General features: G+C 37.8%; 1 protein-coding gene across 1 annotated transcript in view; it reads right to left on the minus strand.

The window, feature by feature from the left end:
* Positions 1 to 20,251, minus strand: part of CNTN4 (contactin 4) — a 326,783-nt gene that overhangs the window by 182,866 nt on the left and 123,666 nt on the right. Inside the window, exon 4 of the mRNA XM_060163881.1 lies at positions 8,371 to 8,568. Within this exon, the coding sequence (XP_060019864.1) occupies positions 8,371 to 8,568 (198 nt within the window). The remainder of the gene's footprint in view (positions 1 to 8,370; positions 8,569 to 20,251) is intronic.

Below are 20,251 nucleotides of genomic sequence, written 5' to 3' on the forward strand. Positions count from 1 at the left end.
CTCTAATTTTTTATGTCTTTCTTATGTATGTATGTATGTATGTATTTATTTATTTTTGGCTGCATCGGTTCTTAGTTGCAGCACGCAGGATCTTTGTTGAGGCATGAGGGATCTTTCGTTGCTGCACGTGGGCTCCTCTCTAGTTGTGGCATGAGGGTTTTCTCTTCTCTAGTTGTGGCACACAGGCTCCAGGGCGCGTGGACTCTGTAGCTATGGTGTGCAGGTTCCAAAGCACATGGGCTCTGTAGTTTGTGGCACGCAGGCTCTCTAGTTGAGGCGCATGAGCTCAGTAGATGTGGCATGGGCTTAGTTGCCCCGTGGCATGTGGGATCTTAGTTCCCTGACCAGGGATCAAACCCGCATCACCTGCATTGGAAGGTGGATTCTTCACCACTGGACCACCAGGGAAGTCCCTCTCCCCCTAATTTGTACATGGTGGTCCTAGTTCAAGTCTTTGGAGCCACAAAGAACAAGTCTTGATGAACAGTCTTAAAATATTTAAAGATATTACCCTGTTGTCAGAGATTGGCAAAGTTATTTTTTGCATAGACACAGATAGCAAGGATTTTATTTAGGTTTTGTGAGTCATGCATTCTCTGATTCAACTCTGCCATTGTAGCTGGAAAGCATCCAGAGACAATATGCAAACAAATAAGCATGGCTACTTTCCAATAAAATTTGATTTACAAAAACAGTGGTGGGTTATATGTGGCCCATAAACTAAGGGTTGGCTAAATCCTGGCTTAGAAGAAATGGGGAAGATAGCAAAGTATGAGAGAATCAACAGCATCAACAAACTATAGAACTAACAAGATTTCAGCAAGCTTGCCAAATGCTGAATCACTTACAAGTAAAATAGAGAATGTAATTAAAAATAAGATCTCATTTACAATAGCAATAAAAATTACAGAGAATCTAGGAGTTAGCTAAGAATACTCAACATTTTTATGGAAAAAAATGTTAAACTTTGTTTAGAAAAGCAGGCCACAGGCAAGACTGGCCTACAGGAGGAAATTTGCCAGCTCCTGGTTTAAACAAATACTGTATCCACTGCCTGGAATTCTTATCCTTCCTGTTAGATTGGCCAACTCTTTACGGAAGCTTGAGCTGATTCCCAAGACCACGCCAGGCTTCCTTACACACAAACCTTGATTGTTTGTATAATCTCACTGAACCTTCATTGCTCCTTGGTAGCTCTTACCACAACTGAAGCTTAAATAATCCTGCTTTAATTCTCCATCCTCCCCAGTCTGGCTCCACTCCTGCCTCAGGTTGTAATTAGGCTCCTAAGCTAGACTATTATCTATGAGGACATAGAAGACTTTTGTATCCCTAGTGACAAGTATACAACAAGCACTCAATGAACATTTCTTGCTTAAATCCATGATCAAATGAATGCCCAAGTCATCTGTATTCTAGGCTGGACACTTCTCCTGTCCTCTTTCATTTCAAATCCCTCCATCTGTAAATGTGTTTCCTGGAACTCAATTTAATAATTCCAATAAGGATGAAACTTTAGACCTTTCATTAATTTGGAGTTCTCTAAAACTGCAGGCTCCCAGGGGCTCTGATCCCATCTTTTTATTTTACAGTGTACTATACACAACAGGTACCTAATAGATGCTTCCTAACTGAATAGTGAAATGACCATCTAAGACCTTTTGGCTCCCACGGACCTGAAATGAATCTGACTATGCTAGAGGTCTAAAGCTGACTGACAAGTTCCTAAGCTTGTCAAGGTTTCAAAATATCCAGATAATTGAGACACTATTAAATCAGATTAGCAATGACAGTTTAGCAAAATATCTCACATCCTTTAGTCATTCAGATATTCTTCTCATAAAACAAGTTTTATGCCCACAGATCCTCAAATGTGAGGTAGTCAGAGAATTAAATGAAAGACATGATCGCTGTGACAAAGCCACACAAAAGTTGCAATCAGAAGTGAGAGTAAAATAAAGCAACGTGTTTTGGGACAAACCCTAGATCTTAGGTAATATAAAATTATGTGCAAGTCAAGGGCACATCTCTGCCTGTTGCCAGGCAGAAGTTTCACCCTTGCCAGTCTAAAGGCTAAATCATCAAAAAAAGGTTTTAGATCAAGTTTACAATCAAAAAGAGATCCTCTTAATGCCTAGGTTTTTAATCTGACGGCTAGGTTAATTAAATGGCCTACAATTGAAGCTGATCTATTCAAGAAGACCCATTGTGGTTGTTAATGCTCACTTGAGGATCTAACCCAATTTGGGGCAATATTAGGAAAGTTTACTATGAACAGATGGTAGTATCATAATGAAGAATACATTACACTCCATCGGTAATCCAGAATATTCTAGCTTTCTCTTTTCTATTTTTTTAGTCTTTGGTCTTAAATTTGGAACATTGAAGGGAATGTAGTCTTCTGAGCCACTTGGAAATCCAATGGCCACAGAGGTGAAGGTTCACAAAATGACCCATGACAGCCTGAAAGAGTGAATGTACCTAGTTTTGCATTCAACTAGGATTGGTTGTTAGCACTAAGAAGAAATCTGATCCAATGAACAGGATCTGTGTGGTGAGTTGTATTTGACATCATGTGGCCTGTGCAAATGCTGAGACTGGAGTAAAGTAAGGTAGAGAGTTGTGACTGGCAACTCAGAAAACAACTAGAAGGACCCTTAGATATAACTTATTATAAATCACTCATTTTCATAGCTAAGAAAACTGAGGACCAAGGAAATGGCATGATTTGTCTCACATGAGTTAGTGGTAGACCTGGGACTACACCTCAGAATCCTATGACTTTTAATTTCTTCTTGACTGTTAGTGCTACCCTTCTTTTACTGCATCCTAGGTGGCGCCACAGCAAACAAGACAAAGCTGGTTGGCACCGATGATGGACACTCTCAATCCTATGTCCAGCACGTCCGTTTCTGTCCCACCATAGACTGCTCTGAAACTCTAGGCCGCTAGGGTTATCAGGTGGTCTCTTGTCCAGTAGGTTAAAATTTGATTTATGTTGAGAAGATTAAATGCTTCAATGCTGACCTTGTTCAATGTTTTCATGGCTAAATAAAATTAGGCTTGGGGAAATGGGTCAGGATTTAGAAAAATATGGTCAGTTATTTTGTTATATTGAGAATACAAATTTTTGATAATTTAAATTTACAATGAAGTATAATAAACATTCAGAAAAGTATTTTACATTTTAACTTCCAAAGACAATATATATAGTGTATATAAATACATGTATATTTATACACACACATCCTATATATATATGCTTATCAATGTATAAAAATATGGGGATGGAGGAAGGAAAGAGAGACAGAGAGAGGCAGAATGTGAATTCTAAGATAGGATAAATCCTTTGTTTCCTGTCCCCTAGTAGCTCTTCTATTGAGAGTTCTAATTAGCAGTAATATTCAAAAATATTTAACAACCAATGTGCAAAGCAAAGAACCATCAGACACACACCGGCTGTAAACTGCTCAACATTTGTCTTGGTTATAATAAGCAAAATAAGGAACTGCCCAACCAATCCCCAGCCAGTCTCGAGGAAAACACAGAAAAAAGGCAAAGGCCATACAGCAATTTTTCATGCTCAGTTACATACCTGTTTATGTAAAGTACATAAACAACCTCACAGACCTGATCTCATTTTCCCAAGACTGTTCTAATTTTTGCTAATTTTTTTTATCTTTAGCCATTTTAGAGCAAGTCAGGGGTAATAACTAAAGACAGAAAAAGTAGCCATTATGATTATCATCTAAATCTACGATTTCTCTCCTGGCTATGCTCCATGGGTGGTCCATTACCTTTGTTTATGGAAATATAGGTACAATTCTTTGAAATCTGTGGAGGAAGCAAACAATGGAGCAAGCTTATCATCAATAACCAGCAACTGGGTTAATACTGATCCTTGGACTACTTTAGTATCTGTGCTAAAAATAATTATGATATATTTTTCTCAATTAAATCTTTTTCTTTCACAGTACCAATGCAACTGGTGCACTTTCCCACATAATGAGTTTTATTATCATTTCAAAGCAGATTTGAAAATACCCAGATGAGGGACTTTGCTGGTGGTTCAGTGGTTAAGACCCTGCACTTCCACTGCAGTGGGCACGGGTTCAATCCCTGGTTGGGGAACTAAGACCCCGCTTGCCGTGCAGTGTGGGAAAAACACCTAGATAAATAAATATTAACTCTAATGTAAAATTCTCTCACATTTGTCCAGCTCTCAGTTTTATAGTACTTCCTTGTGATGAACACTACAAATAACATACAGTTTTTAGGAGAATTCCCAAAATAAAATTTGCAAAATCATAAGGTAAATATGTAAATCCAGAGGCCAAAAAATCTTTTCTGAACCTCAGTTAAATAGCATGGTAACTGGAGACTAAGAATTTGATCCCACTGCTGTCCTGACTTACTTCTCTGGTCCTTAGTTCCCTTCTTTCTCGAAGAATAAAGGTGTACAATTGGGTGATCTCTAAGTGCCTTCTAGATCCAATAAAATGTGAATATCCCTTTCACCAAACATTTTTCTAAAACAAAAAGAAAATCTCTAATCACTGAAGAAAAATGAGAAAACACAGAGAAGCAGAAAGAAAATAAGAACGGAACATTTTACCACTAATAGTTAACTGCTTTAAAGTTTAACACTGTTAGCATTTTGGAGAGTAGGATTCCAGCTTTCTCTGTCATTTTCCACATACATTTTACAAAACAAGGGTAACAGTATCCATTCACTCTGTAATCTGTTTTTTAAAAATATAATTTGTAGAGCATATCTTAGGTAGGGGAAGTTATAGATGTACAAAACAGTACTGCTGTGTTGTCACTGTTCAAAGCAGTTTACCTATAATTTCACACACGGAGTAAGCCTCTGAGGTAGGTACTGCTGTCCTCATTTGACTGATGAGAACACCGTGAGGTGAGGTTAAACTGATGTCCAAGGTCACGTCGCTAATAAGTGGTGGGGCTGGATTCCACCCAGGGAACCTGGCTTACCTCCTCAACACCCTGCCCTACATTTCAGTCATGATCTGAGATGTAGGCAGGGGTGAGCCATGTGAAGAGCTGGGGAAAAGGCAACAACAAGTATGAAGGTCTCGCAGAACCACAGTGTGTTGGGGGAGAGAGCTAAAGAGGGTCAGTGGGATCAACATGGAGCACATCGCCCTTGGTTCCTGATAGGAACATGGACTGATGGGAGTTGTCTGCTGTTCACTTCTGACTCACTGTAACCTTTGGGGCTGGAAACAGTCACAGTCCAGACTGCTTAGTTGAAACTCTAAAGAAATAACCTGAATATTGAGGATACCTAGCTCTTTAAGCTACACCTGCACTTAGCAAGGGAAATGATCAGCCATGCCAATTAGTTCAGTGCAGGCAAAAAGCTCCATTGCCTTGCTTACCCACATTTTGGAGGCAGAAGGAGGCTATGAAATTTTGAGCAAGCTTCAGTTATCGAGATGCTTGTACAAATTCTATGCTCACCTTGCACTTAGCAGTCTAATATACAGTCACTAAATACCAGACTGTGCAGAACGATGATTTCATTGATTTTACTCTCACAGTGTACACTTTAACAAGAATGTCATTTTTATTTTGCAATCTCTTCTTGATTTATCTTTCCGCTTTTCTCTTACCTCCAGACAAGAGCTAATTAAATAATCTCTTTTGTGCTTAGTAATACAGTTTGAGCAGCCATTTTATGTATTCCAGCCTAAATGGGAAAGACATATTATGAATTTTCACCATGCAGCTCTCATGGAAATTAGAAATGAATGGGCATTAATTGCTGAAGAATGAGATCCTTAGTCTGCTAATTTTGTGATAAAATATTCTAATAGAACACATTTGTCATCTCTATGAAGATATACTAAGCAAGTCGAGATAAATCTAAAAGCCAAGCAGAAGGCAGAGTTGTGGCCGACTTGTGTCACCTAGGAAGACTGTGGATTTCCCGTGTTCCTGAATTTTTGTTCCTTCTCTCTGAAGCAGCAACTCTGGGTGATGTTTCTCCTGGGCTGTGTCTTAGTGCATCAAAGTCAATATTTGACTATATTTTTTCCTTGATATACCAAAATGGACAACGCCACTGAACGGACATTTTGGCATAAGCGTATTACGGGCAGAGGCCAGAGGGGCTGTATTTTTAAATAATTCAGTACAGAATGCCCCTGGAACACATATCTCGAAACAGATTTTTTATCCTTAGATCTAGAGAGACGGCACTGATAGCTTTTTAACAGAATCGATCCTTTGCCCACCTTTCTCGCTAAACTGATGAGATTGTTCAGTTTTATTTAATGTAACTCAGCCTAATGCAACACAGTCATTTAACATTTGCCATGTGGCAAGCACTGTGTTGCACCCTCGCACCAAACTGGATGAAAACTCTGGTCTGTGCTTGATCACATGTCAGTGTCAGCGGGGTGGGGGAGGGTAGGCTGACAAGTAAATATGAATATACCAGATGAATATTATGATAGAGAGATGGACCAAGAAGCACAAAACAAACGATTCTTTCTGTTACCAAGGGAGAAGGCATGCTTTTGGCTTCATAAATAATGACCAAAATAATATTCTGAATTTCTCCCTTGTAGACCTGTTCAGTAAAACCATTTCAGTAAATGGCATTCCCATCCACCCAGCTGCTATGCCAGAAACCTATGTGTCACCCTCGATTTTCTCTTTCACCACCTCCCACATGCAATGCATCAGCAAGTCCTGGCAGCAAACTGCAAACTATATCCTGAATCCATCCCCTTCTCTCCTCTCCACCGCCACCCGGTAGTTCAAGCTGCCACCGTTTACTGAGTGAATTACGGCAACCGTCTTTAACTGGACTTCCAGTTTTGACCCTCACTTTTTTAAAAGTCCACTTTTCACACAGTAGCTAAGCAATCTTTTAAAAAAACGTACATAACTCTCTTACATAAAACCCTCGAATGACTTTTCGTTTCACTTGAAACAAAACACAGTCTCCAACCTCAACTCAAACCACCCTCTTCCCTGGTCACTATGCTCCATAAGGCTCACATTCTCTTTGCTCTCTGAACACGCCAAGTGATTTATTTTTAGGCCTCAGGGCCTTTGCATGTGATGTTAACTCAGCCTGGAAAGCTCCTCCCTCTGATCTTCACAGGACAGACTTCTTATCATTCAGGTGTCAGCTCATGTCATCCCTTCAGAAAGGTTTTGCATGACAACCCTGTCTAAAGTAGACATTCTGCCCCACAGAACCTCTGTTTCATCATACTCATTTATTTATTACTACCTAAAATACTGCATTTTGGGTTTTGTTTATGTTTCGGTGTTTGTACCTGTATCCTCTGAACAATGTAAATGCCATGAGAAGGGGTCTTATGATTCTTGTTCACTGGTGCCCAGAGTAGTGACTGCCACATAGCAAGTGCTAAATGAACATATGTTAAATGCATGAATAAGTAAATGAATGATTGAAATCTACATTATTTGCTCAAAAATTCAAGCTTGGTCTATGCTGTAAGGATGCTCAGACTTTCTCTGCAGAGGTGCTTTAAGAAGGCACCCGATACAGCATAGTTGAGGGGGAGGGGTCACACAGACATGACCTCCTGGAGAAAGTAATCCATTTGAAGAAATTGGAAGGACCAGTATTAGTCAAGAGACCAAGAGAAGGAAGAGCATTTCAAGAAGAGGGAACAGAATACATATAAATACTCATCGTGAATGTACAAGGACCCATGGTGGGGAAAAAACATGGTGCTATTAGAATTTGGCATACAAATCGGCAAGATTGTCTTCAAAACGCACACGATGAATTACCATATACTGTTATGCCATCCATCTAAGTAAGTAAAGTGAAATTCATATATTTTCTTGAAATATTCTTACCAAAGTGTGGGAAATTAAAACTTCTATCTCAAATAAGACTTGACATTCTTTCATTTCACTGTGGTTGGAACTATGTCTTCAGTATCATAAATCCAGAAGTTATTTGGATAATTTAGAAGTTCTCTTCGGACACTGAATACTAAATTACATAGAATTGATTAATGAGCTAATTGTTTAACCTTCTACTTCATTTTGCCTGTGTACACAATTTAAGTGGAAAGAAACAAGAAATAGATTCCTTTGTTATTTATAGTCACCTAAATCCACATTCCATTCCTGTTGAGATTAGCAATTAGATTTCTAATTAGTTTTCCAAAATGGATTCATGGGTTTATTTCTTACATAAGTGTAGGAAATATAGATACCGAATGTAGAAAGCATTAAACTTTTCTTAAATTTAATTGACACAGTCAAGCTTTGCATGCCAATAACATAACAACCTCCTGAACTCAACCTATGATCACGAAAAGCAGAATTACGAAAATCCCTTTGAAAACTCACCATCATTTCTCAACATTAGCGGTGTGGGTGGCCCCAGGACCTTTTGGTTTGTTACTGTATTTGTAACCACACAGGTATAATTTCCAACATCTGATTTTTCTACTTTGGCAATATACAGATTCCCAGTCTCTTGAGAAACGAAGCGGCGATTATCCTGATAGGAAGGGTATTCATTGAAAATCCAGGCATAGCTCAGCTCTGAAAGCAAAAGGAATCATCGTTACAAATATGTCTTTTGTAAGAACTCTACTGTACTCATGAAAGAACTGGTCAAGTTAAAAATTCATATTCCTCCCCAATGGTCCTTTTTCAGCGGGCTAAATATCAATAGGAAGTAATTACAGTCCCTTAAAGCACTTATAGTCTTCCTACCATCAGTCAGTGAGATTTTATTCCTATATGACTAGAAGGTACACTGATAGCCGATTAAGAGAAGTCCAATCTCTTTAAATCAAGGGAGTAAGTAAGCATTTATAGTTTGCTAACCATGTGCCAAGCACCATGTAATTACTTACAGAGCTAACGTTCAAATTACAGACCCAGAGAGTCTACAATCTTGATATACCCTGGAAACTATTTAGATCACTTCTTTCAATTGACAGATAATAATCATAATAGTACATCACGGTGCCACATACTTGCATAGTACTTTGCGGGTTTCCAATACATTTTATAGTTTCCCATTAACTGAGAAACTTTGGCACAGAGGAACAAAGTAACGAATCTAAACTCAGCCCTAATTAGAGACAATTCTGAGTCTCAATCCAGTCTTTTCCCAATGCCTCTTACTCTTGATGCAAATTCTTACTCCTTTCTCACTTGTGAGGTTGAACTCCTTTCCCACTGTTTTAGTGAGATGGGGATTTAATATTGTAGCAAATACTCACTAAACATACAATGACTGGTTGCCTGGTCCCATAAATGCAAATCTGTATTTTTAGAAAATTAGCTGAAAATATTATTACATACGTAAGGGAGTGACTATAAAGTAGCCATCAAAGAGCGACCTTCTCACAAACACTTACTCATCCCAGAACGCCAGTGGGATGAGTGTAATAGGTAGTCATACCTGAAAATATTCCTTTGAAGGATCTAATTTTTCTTAAGAACTAGGTGAATGTTTTGTGAACGAGCACGTCCGCCCATGCTTTCAATTTCAGAAAAGAAACCTAAATGACAGTGAGTTTAAATGATTTGCTGCAGTGAACTACTGTGCTCTGAGGAAACCAAACTTTTTAGCTCCAGGCATTCCATGATTCCTCTCTTTAAAGTGTGATCCCCAGATTTGTTCAAAGCTGGAGAAGTGATATAGTACCCACTGGCACTGATTAGCCAACACGACCTGTTTTATTTTCAAAAGTTATTTTAGGCAGGAAGAGGAAGCAACTAGAGGCAAAGGGAGTCTCAGGTTTCAGAACTAGTTGGCTGTGTTCTTGTATGCTGCTCTTTAATATGATCCTGGCCTAAATTCTAAATGTATGGAGTGTCCTTGGAAAATGGCAGAAAGGTCACCTCAGCTTTGTATAGAGAATACTAACTATTGGAAAAGGCACTTGTTGTTTAGTACTTCAATGAGTCCCCAGTTGTAACTGGCCTCAATAACTGAATGTGCAACAGGAAATATATTCTGTCTTAAATAACCCACTGTTTGCATACAAAGGAGGGGTCATGCAGATTTCTTTCCCTTTATCACTGGATTATAACATTTCCGTATGCATTATTTTAGAGAGATATAATTATGTTTATATGAGAATAGCTAATCATTTTATTTACACATGTGCATGTAATTATAAATAACCCCATGCTGATGTCAAGAGGATTCTCAGTGTAAATAAACAAGTGCTTCCCAAAAAGCTAGTTACTTCCTCAAGAAACTAAAATCTGGGGGAGGAAAAGCCCCTCTAATAGGTCATGAAGAAGTACCATGTGATATGGCTATTTTCCCATAAAAACAGGAGATTTAACAAACAGCACACAGCAATGTACTCCTCTCTCAATTTGGTAAGTGAGTTTCAGGAAAACAAAGTAATCTCTGAGCTTCTCAATTTTCTCATATGAACAATGAAGAGAACACTGCTTATCCCCTAATTAACTATAAGAGAGTTTTAAGAATAAATTAACATATCCAAAGTCACAAGGTAGAAATTAGAAAGTAATTTACCAGCAAAATATTAATTAACACACACTTCTCCAAGGAGAGTTATAATCTCATATATAAACTGTATATATATATTTTTTCCTGAAGATATTTTTTAAAACTGTTGCTAGTGGTTAGTGCCACAAGGCTTTCTTAATTTTGTAGGAGAAGGACAGTTTAGTAACTAGAAAGTTGTATGGACCACGCATATCAGGAAAAAAGGTATCTGCTTTGTTATTTTCCTAATTGGAGTAAAAAAAAAAAATGATGAGAAAACCAAAACTCAAACCTGTATTCCATAAAGAAAGCCATTTAAATTTAAACACTTTCCCTTTCAATTTCTTAATCCATCAAAAGGGGATATGTGGTGACGATCAAGTTACATGAAAGCCCTCTGAGTCATAAGCACATCTGTATCATTAAAAGTTAATCATTTTTAAAGTAAATATAAGAACAAAAGTCAATGAACATGCTGTTGATATTTTAAATTATTTTGTTTTCACTGATTTTGTTACTTAGTGCTTTAGTAGGAGATGCAAACAACCGTAAACATATTCTGCAGGATTTTCTAAACTGTGGTCCTTGGAATATTAATTCCCTGTTAATAGAAGTTCTCTACACCCCCGTCTACCTCAAATTTAAAAAGGTTACATGACCAAATGACTTTAAGAAACACTGGATTAAGTAAAGTTTAACTGATTTAAAAATTTTTCATTTCAGGACTTGCAAGAGGTTTTTAACATGCCAACGTTCCTCAAATTTCTTAGAGTATGTAAGCCATGCAAACTTATTTGATATAGAACTGCCTCCCAACCCCTCCACCCACACACTGTTTTTCTAAAAATTATTAAGATGTCACAAAACCTAGGTTGGGAAACCCTGAACTAATGCAATGATTTCAATTCAAGAAATGGTAAGTATAATATAAAGATTATTAACTGTATTACTTCAGTTCTGGGGAAAGCCATTAAGTTACAATGAACAACAGAAAACAACGAAATGTTGAAATAAAGTTGCAATAATTTTCCGAAATTGAAATAGTAATATAACACTGTAACCATTTCCAATGCTGTAGACAAAGGAACAAACCATAGTTCTGAAGACAAGTCTCAAATGGATTGTGCTAAGGATGGTAACTAACATCAATTCAACATGCAACCTTTGTAAAATACTGTTGAACCCCAAATTGCAAAGGTTAGCCAAAGAATCTTGGCTGGTGCACTGGTGAGATCACATTGAGCTAAACGCTGAGCCCCTTGAAGGGGGAAAGTCTCTAAAAATGACATTAATTTATTTTTCTTCACAGTAAAGAGCACTACCTGGAATACTGTATTTTTATTTGCCCACAACAATGAGTAAGGAGCATGAGTAATATAATATAATGATAATGCAGACATCAAAGCAGGGAAATATGTAGTAAGACTAAAAATTACACAACATATAACTTGTCTTATCTGTTCTTTTTACAGGTATGAAAGAGGAACAAAGCTGAAGGCATCACGCTCACTAAATTCAAACTATATTACAAGGCTGCAGTAATTAAAACAGTATGGTATTAGCATAAAAACAGACACACAGATCAATGAAAGAGAATAGAGAGTCCAGATATAAACCTATACATATATGGTTAATAAACTTACTGCTAAGGAGCCAAGAATATACCATAGGGAAAGAACAATAATTTGGTAAATGACATTGGGAAAACTGGACAGTCACATGCAAAAGAATGAAACTGGAACACTACCTTGAACCATACACAAAAGGTAACTCAAAGGTGATTAAAGATTTGAATGTAAGACCTGAAACCATAAAACTCCCAGAAGAAATAATAGGCAGTAATCTCCTTGACATAGGGCTTAGAGATGACTTTCTGAATATAACATCAAAAGCAAAAGGTAAAATAAACAAGTGGGACTGCATCAAACTAAAAAAACTTCTGCACAGTGAATGAAACCATCAATAAATTGAAAAGGCAACCTACTGAATGGAAGAAAACATTTACAAATCATATATCTGATAAGGTGGTTAATATCCAAAAAATATAAAGAACTACAACGAAGCAGCAAAAAAAAAAAATCTGACTAAAAAGCAGCAGAAGCTCCCTGTTGGCTGTTTGGCCCGAGGCGACTCAGCACTGGAGCCTACCCGGCTCTTTTTACTTTTTTTTAACTCTTTATTGGGCTATAATTGCTTTAAAATGGTGTGTTAGTTTTTGCTTTATAACAAAGTGAATCAGCTATACATACACATACATCCCCATATCTCTTCCCTCCTGCATCTCCCTCACTCCCACCCTCCCTATCCCACCCCTCTAGGTGGCCACAAAGCACCAAGCTGATCTCCCTGTGCTATGTTGCTGCTTCCCACTAGCTTTCGGTTTTACATTTGGTAGTGTATAAATATCCATGCCACTCTCTCACTCTGTCCCAGCTTACCCTTCCCCCTCCCTGCGTCCTCAAGTCCATTCTCTAGTAGGTCTGTGTCTTTATTCTCGTCCTGGCCCTAGGTTCTTCATGACCATTTTTTCTTTCTTTTTTTTTTTTTAGACTCCATATACATGTGTTAGCATACGGTATTTGCTTTTCTCTTTCTGACTTACTTCACTCTGTATGACAGTCTCTAGGTTCATCCACCTCACTACAAATAATTCAATTTCGTTTCTTTTTATGGCTGAGTAATATTCTATTGTATATATGTTATCACATCTTCTTTATTCATTCATCTGTCGATGGACGCTTAGGTTGCTTCCATGTCCTGGCTATTGTAAACAGAGCTACAATGAACATTGTGGTACATGAATATTTTGAATTATGGTTTTCTCAGGGTATATGCCCAGTAGTGGGACTGCTGGGTCGTATGGTAGTTCTATCTTTAGTTTTGTCAGGAACCTCCGTACTGTTCTCCATAGTGACTCTATCAATTTACATTCCCACCAACAGTGCAACAGGGTCCCCTTTTCTCCACACGCTCTTCAGCATTTATTGTTTGTGCATTTTTTGATGATGGCCATTCTGACTGGTGAGAAGTGATATCTCATTGCAGTTTTGATTTGCATTTCTCTAATGATTAATGATGTTGAGCATTCTTTCATATGTTTGTTGGCCATCTGTATATTTTCTTTCAAGAAATGTCTATTTAGGTGTTCTGCCCATTTTTGGATTGGGTTGTTTTTTGATACTGAGCTGCATGAGCTGCTTGTAAATTTTGTAGATTAATCCTTTGTCAGTTGCTTCATTTGCAAATAATTTCTCCCATTCTGACACCCGGCTCTTCGGTGGGGCTAATGGTGGACTATGAGAGGGCTCACACCCAGGAGTACTTCCCAGAACTTCTGCAGCCAGTGTCCTTGTCCCTGCAGTGAGCAACAGCCATGCCCTGCCTCTGCAGGAGACCCTCCAACACTAGCAGCCGTGTGGCTGACAGGGTCTTGGTGCTCGGGCTGGGTGTCAGGCCTGTTCCTCTTAGGTTGGAGAGCTGAGTTCAGAACACTGGTCCACCAGAGACCTCCTGGAGCCATGTAATATCAAATGGCGATAGCTCTCCCAGAGATCTCCATCTCAACGCTAAGACGAAGCTCCGCTCAACAACCAGCAAGCTACAGTGCTGGACATCCCATGATAAACAAATAGCAAGAAAGGAACACAACCCCACCCATTCACAGAGAGGTTGCCTAAAACCATAATAGGTCACAGACACCCCAAAACACATCACCAGATGCAGTCCTGCCCACCAGAAAGACAAGATGCAGCCTCATCCACCAGAACACAGGCACTAGTCCCCTCCACCAGGAAGTGTACACAACCCATGGAACCAACCATACCCACTGGGGGAAGACGCCAAAAACAACGGGAACTAAGAACCTGCAGCCTGCAAAAAGAAGACCCCAAACACAGTAAGATAAGCAAAATAAGAAGACAGAGAAATATACAGCAGATGAAGGAGAAAGGTAAAAACCCACCAGACCAAACAAATGAAGAGGAAATAGGCAGTATACCTGAAAAAGAATTCAGAGTAATGATAGTAAAGATGATCCAAAATCTTGGAAATACAATAGACAAAATGCAAGAAACATTTAACAAGGACCTAGAAGAACCAAAGAACAAACAAACAATGATGAACAACACAATAAGTGAAATTAAAAATTCTCTAGAAGGAATCAATAGCAGAATAACTGAGGCAGAAGAACGGATAAGTGACCTGGAAGATAAAATAGTGGAAATAACTTCTACAGAGCAGAATAAAAAAAAAAAAGAAAGAAAAGAATTGAGGACAGTCTCAGAGACTTCTGGGACTACATTAAATGCACCAATATTTGAATTATAGGGATCCCAGAAGAAGAGAAAAAGAAAGGGACTGAGAAATTATTTCAAGAGATTATAGTTGAAAATTTCCCTAATATGGGAAAGGAAATAGTCAATCAAGTTAAGGAAGCACAGAGAGTCCCAAAGAGGATAAATCCAACGAGAAACATGTCAAGACACATATTAACCAAACTATCAAAAATTAAATACAAAGAAAAAATATTAAAAGCAGCAAGGGAAAAGCAACAAATAACATACAAGGGAATCTCCATAAGGTTTACAGCCAATTTCTCAGCAGAAACTCTGCAAGCCAGAAGGGTGTGGCAGGACAAATTTAAAGTGATGAAAGGGAAGAAACTACAACCAATATTACTCTACCCAGCAAGGATCTCATTCAGATTCGATGGAGAAATTAAAACCTTACAGACAAGCAAATGCTAAGAGAATTCAGCACCACCAAACCAGCTTTACAACAAATGCTAAAGACTTCTCTAGGCAGGAGACACAAGAGAAGGAAAAAGACCTAAAATAACAAACCCAAAACAATTAAGAAAATGGGAATAGCAACATTCTTATCAATCACAACCTTAAATGTAAATGGATTAAATGCTCCAACTAAAAGACACAGACTGGCTGAATGAATACAAAAACAAGACCCATATATATGCTGCTACAAGAGACCAATTCAGACCTAAGGACACATACAGACTGAAAGTGAGGGGATGGAAAAAGACATTCCATGCAAATGGAAATCAAAAGAAAGCTGGAGTAGCAATTCTCATATCAGACAAAATAGACTTTAAAATAAAGACTATTACAAGAGACAAGGAAGGACACTACATAATGATGAAGGGATCAATCCAAAGAGAAGACAGCACAATTGTAAATATTTATGCACCCAACATAGGAGCACCTCAATACATAAGGTAAATGCTAACGGCCACAAAAGGGAAAATCGACAGTATCACAATCATAGTAGGGGACTTTAACACCCCATTTTTACCAATGGACAGATCATTCAAAATGAAAATAAATAAGGAAACACAAGCTTTAAATGATACATTAAACAAGATGGACTTAATTGATATTTATAGGACATTCCATGCAAAAACAGCAAATACACTTTCTTCTCAAGTGCTCATGGAACATTTTCCAGGATAGATCATCTCTTAGGTCACAAATCAAGCCTTGGTAAATTTAAGAAAATTGAAATCGTATCAAGTATCTTTTCCAACCACAACACTATGAGACTAGATATCAATTACAGGAAAAAAAACTGTAAAAAATACTAACACATAGAGGCTAAACAATACACTAATAAATACCCAAGAGATCACTGAAGAAAACAAATAGGAAATCAAAAAATACCTAGAAACAAATGACAATGAAAACACAATGACCCAAAACCTATGGGACAAAGCAAAGCAGTTCTAATGGGAAGTTTATAGCAATACAATCCTACCTCAAGAAACAAGAAACATCTCAAATAAACAACCTAATCTTACACCTAAAGCAATTAGAGAAAGAAGAACAAAAAAACCCCAAAGTTAGCAGAAGGAAAGAAATCATAAAGATCAGATCAGAAATAAATGAAAAGGAAATGAAAGAAACGATAGCAAAGATCAATAAAACTAAAAGCTGGTTCTTTAAGAGGATAAACAAAATTGATAAACTATTAGCCAGACTCACCAAGAAAAAAAGGGAGAAGACTCAAATCAATAGAATTAGAAATGAAAAAGGAGAAGTAACAACTGACACAGCAGAAATACAAAGGATCATGAGAGATTACTACAAGCAACTCTACGCCAATAAAATGGACAACCTGGAATACATGGACAAATTCTTAGAAAAGCACCACCTTCCGAGACTGAACCAGGAAGAAATAGAAAATATAAACAGACCAATCACAAGCACTGAAATTGAGACTGTGATTAAAAATCTTCCAACAAACAAAAGCTCAGGACCAGATGGCTTCACAGGCGAATTCTACCAAACATTTAGAGAAGAGCTAACACCTATCCTTCTCAAACTCTTCCAAAATATAGCAGAGGGAGGAACACTCCCAAACTCATTCTACGAGGCCACCATCACCCTGATACCAAAAACGAGACAAAGATGTCCCAAAGAAAGAAGAGTATAGGCCAATATCAATGATGAACATAGATGCAAAAATCCTCATAGAGAATCCTAAAGATGCTACTAGAAAAGTACTACAGCTAATCAATGAATTTGGTAAAGTAGTAGGATACAAAATTAATACACAGAAATCTCTTGAATTCCTATACAGTAATGATGAAAAGTCTGAAAAAGAAATTAAGGAAACACTCCCATTTACCATTGCAACAAAAAGAATAAAATACCTAGGAATAAATCTACCTAAGGAGACAAAAGACCTGTATGCAGAAAACTATAAGACACTGATGAAAGAAATTAAGATGATACACACAAATGGAGAGATATACCGTGTTCTTGGATTGGAAGAATCAATATTGTGAAAATGACTATACTACCCAAAGCAATCTACCGATTCAATGCAATCCCCAACAAATTACCAATGGCATTTTTTATGGAACTAGAACAAAAAATCTTAAAATTTGTATGGAGACACAAAAGACCCCGAATAGCCGAAGGAGTCTTAAGGGAAAAAAAAGGAGCTGGAGGAATCAGACTCATTGATTTCAGACTATACTACAAAGCTACAGTAATCAAGACAATATGGTACTGGCACAAAAACAGAAACATAGATCAATGGAACAAGATAGAAAGGCCAGAGGCAAACACACGCACCTATGGTCAACTAATCTATGACAAAGGAGGCAAAGATATACAATGGAGAAAAGACAGTCTCTTCAATAAGTGATGCTTCGAAAACTGGACAGCTACATGTAATAGAATGAAATTAGAACACTCCCTAACACCATACACAAAAATAAATTCAAAATGGATTAAAGACCTAAATGTAAGGCCAGACACTATGAAACTCTTAGAGGAAAACATAGGCAGAACACTCTATGACATAAATCACAGCAAGATCTTTTTTGATCCATCTCCTAGAGTAATGGAAATAAAAACAAAAATAAATAAATGGGACCTAATGAAACTTAAAAGCTTTTGCATAGCAAAGGAAACCATAAACAAGATGAAAAGACAACCCTCAGAATGGGAGAAAATATTTGCAAACGAGTCAGTGGACAAAGGATTAATCTCCAATATATATAAACAGTTCATGCTCCTCAATATTAAAGAAACAAACAACCCAATCCAAAAATGGGCAGAACACCTAAATAGACATTTCTCCAAAGAAGACATACACATTGCCAACAAACACATGAAAGGATGCTCAACTTCACTAATTAGCAGAGAAATGCAAATCAAAACTACAATGAGGTATCACCTCACACCAGTCAGAATGGGTATCATCAGAAAATCTACAAACAACAAATGCTGGAGAGGGTGTGGAGAAAAGGGAACCCTCTTGCACAGTTGGTGGGAATGTAAATTGATACAGCCACTGTGGAGAACAGTATGGAGGTTCCTTAAAAAACTAAAAATAGAATTTCCATGTGATCCAGCAATCCCACTTCTGGGCATATACCCAGAGAAAACCATAATTCAAAAATACACATGCACCCCAACGTTCACCACAGCACTATTTACAATAGCCAGGTCATGGAAGCAACCTAAATGCTCATCAACAGATGAATGGATAAAGAAGATGCAGCACATATATACAATGGAATATTACTCAGCCATAAAAAGGAATGAAATTGGGTCATTTGTTGAGACGTGGATGGATCTAGAGACTGTCATACAGAGTGAAGTAAGTCAGAAAGAGAAAAGCAAATATCATATGTTAACGCATGTATGTGGAACCTAGAATAATGGTACAGATGAACTGGTTTGCAGGGCAGAAGTTGAGACACAGATGTAGAGAACAAACGTACGGACACCATGGGGGGAAAGCCAAGGGGGTGGTGGTGTGATGCATTGGGTGATTCGGATTGACATGTATACACTCATGTGTATAAAACTGATGACTAATAAGAACATGCTGTATAAAAAAAATAAAATAAAATTCAAAAATTCAAAAAAGAAAAGAAAAAAAACTACAATGAGGTATCACCTCACACAGGTCAGAATGGCCATCATCAAAAAATGTATAAACAATAAATGCTGGAGAGTGTGTGGAGAAAAGGGAATCCTCTTGCACTGTTGCCGGGTATGTAAACTGATACAGCCACTATGGAGAACAGTATGGAGGTTCCTTAAAAAACTAAAAATGGAACTACCATACGACCCAGGAATCCCACTACTGGGCATATACTGTGAGAAAACCATAATTCAGAAAGAGTCATGTACCACAATGTTCACTGCAGCTCCATTTACATCAGCCAGGACATGGAAGCAACCTAAGTGTCCATCGACAGATGAATTGATAAAGAAGATGTGGCACATATATACAATGGAATATTACTCAGCCATAAAAAGAAACGAAATTGAGTTATTTGTCATGAGTGGATGGACCTAGAGACTGTCATACAGAGTGAAGTAAGTCAGAAAGAGAAAAACAAATTCCATATGCTAACATATATATATGGAATTAAAAAAAAAGGTTCTGAAGAACCTAGGGGCAGGACAGGAATAAAGACGCAGACGTAGAGAATGTACTTGAGGACACGGGCAGGGGGAAGGGTATGCTGGGACAAAATGAGAGAGTGGCATGGACATATATACACTACCAAATGTAAAACAGATAGCTAGTGGGAAGCAGCCGCATAGCACAGGGAGATCAGCTCGGTGCTTTGTGTCCACCTAGAGGGGTGGGATAGTGAGGGTCGGAGAGAGACGTAAGAGGGAGGAGATATGGGGATATATGTATGTGTATAGCTGATTCACTTTGTTATAAAGCTGAAAGTAACACACCATTGTAAAGCAATTATAATCTAATAAAAATGTTAAAAAAAAAAAAGAAGGGCAGATCTGAACAAGTATTTTTCCATAGAAGACATACTGATGGCCAACAGGCACATAAAAAGATGTTCAACGTCGTTAATCATCAGGAAGATGCAAATGACAATCACAATGAGCTATTATCTCATACCTGTTAGAATGGCTATTACCAAAAGGACAAGAAATAACATGCATTGGAGAGGGTGTGGAGAAAAGGGAACCCTTGTGCACTGTTGGTGGGAATATAAATTGTTGCAACCACTATGGAACACAGTATGGAGGTTCTTCAAAAAATTAAAAATAAAACTTCCATATGATCCAGCAATCCCACTTCTGGGTATTTACGTCAAGAAAACTAAAACACTAACTTGAAAAGATATCTGCTCCCTCATGTTCACTGCAGCATTATTTACAATAGCCAGGCATAGAAACAACCTAAGTGTCCACTGGTGGATGAATGGATAAACAAATCATGTATAAATATAAATACACA

Source organism: Lagenorhynchus albirostris, chromosome 10 (assembly GCF_949774975.1).
Source record: "Lagenorhynchus albirostris chromosome 10, mLagAlb1.1, whole genome shotgun sequence".
NCBI lineage: Eukaryota > Metazoa > Chordata > Mammalia > Artiodactyla > Delphinidae > Lagenorhynchus > Lagenorhynchus albirostris.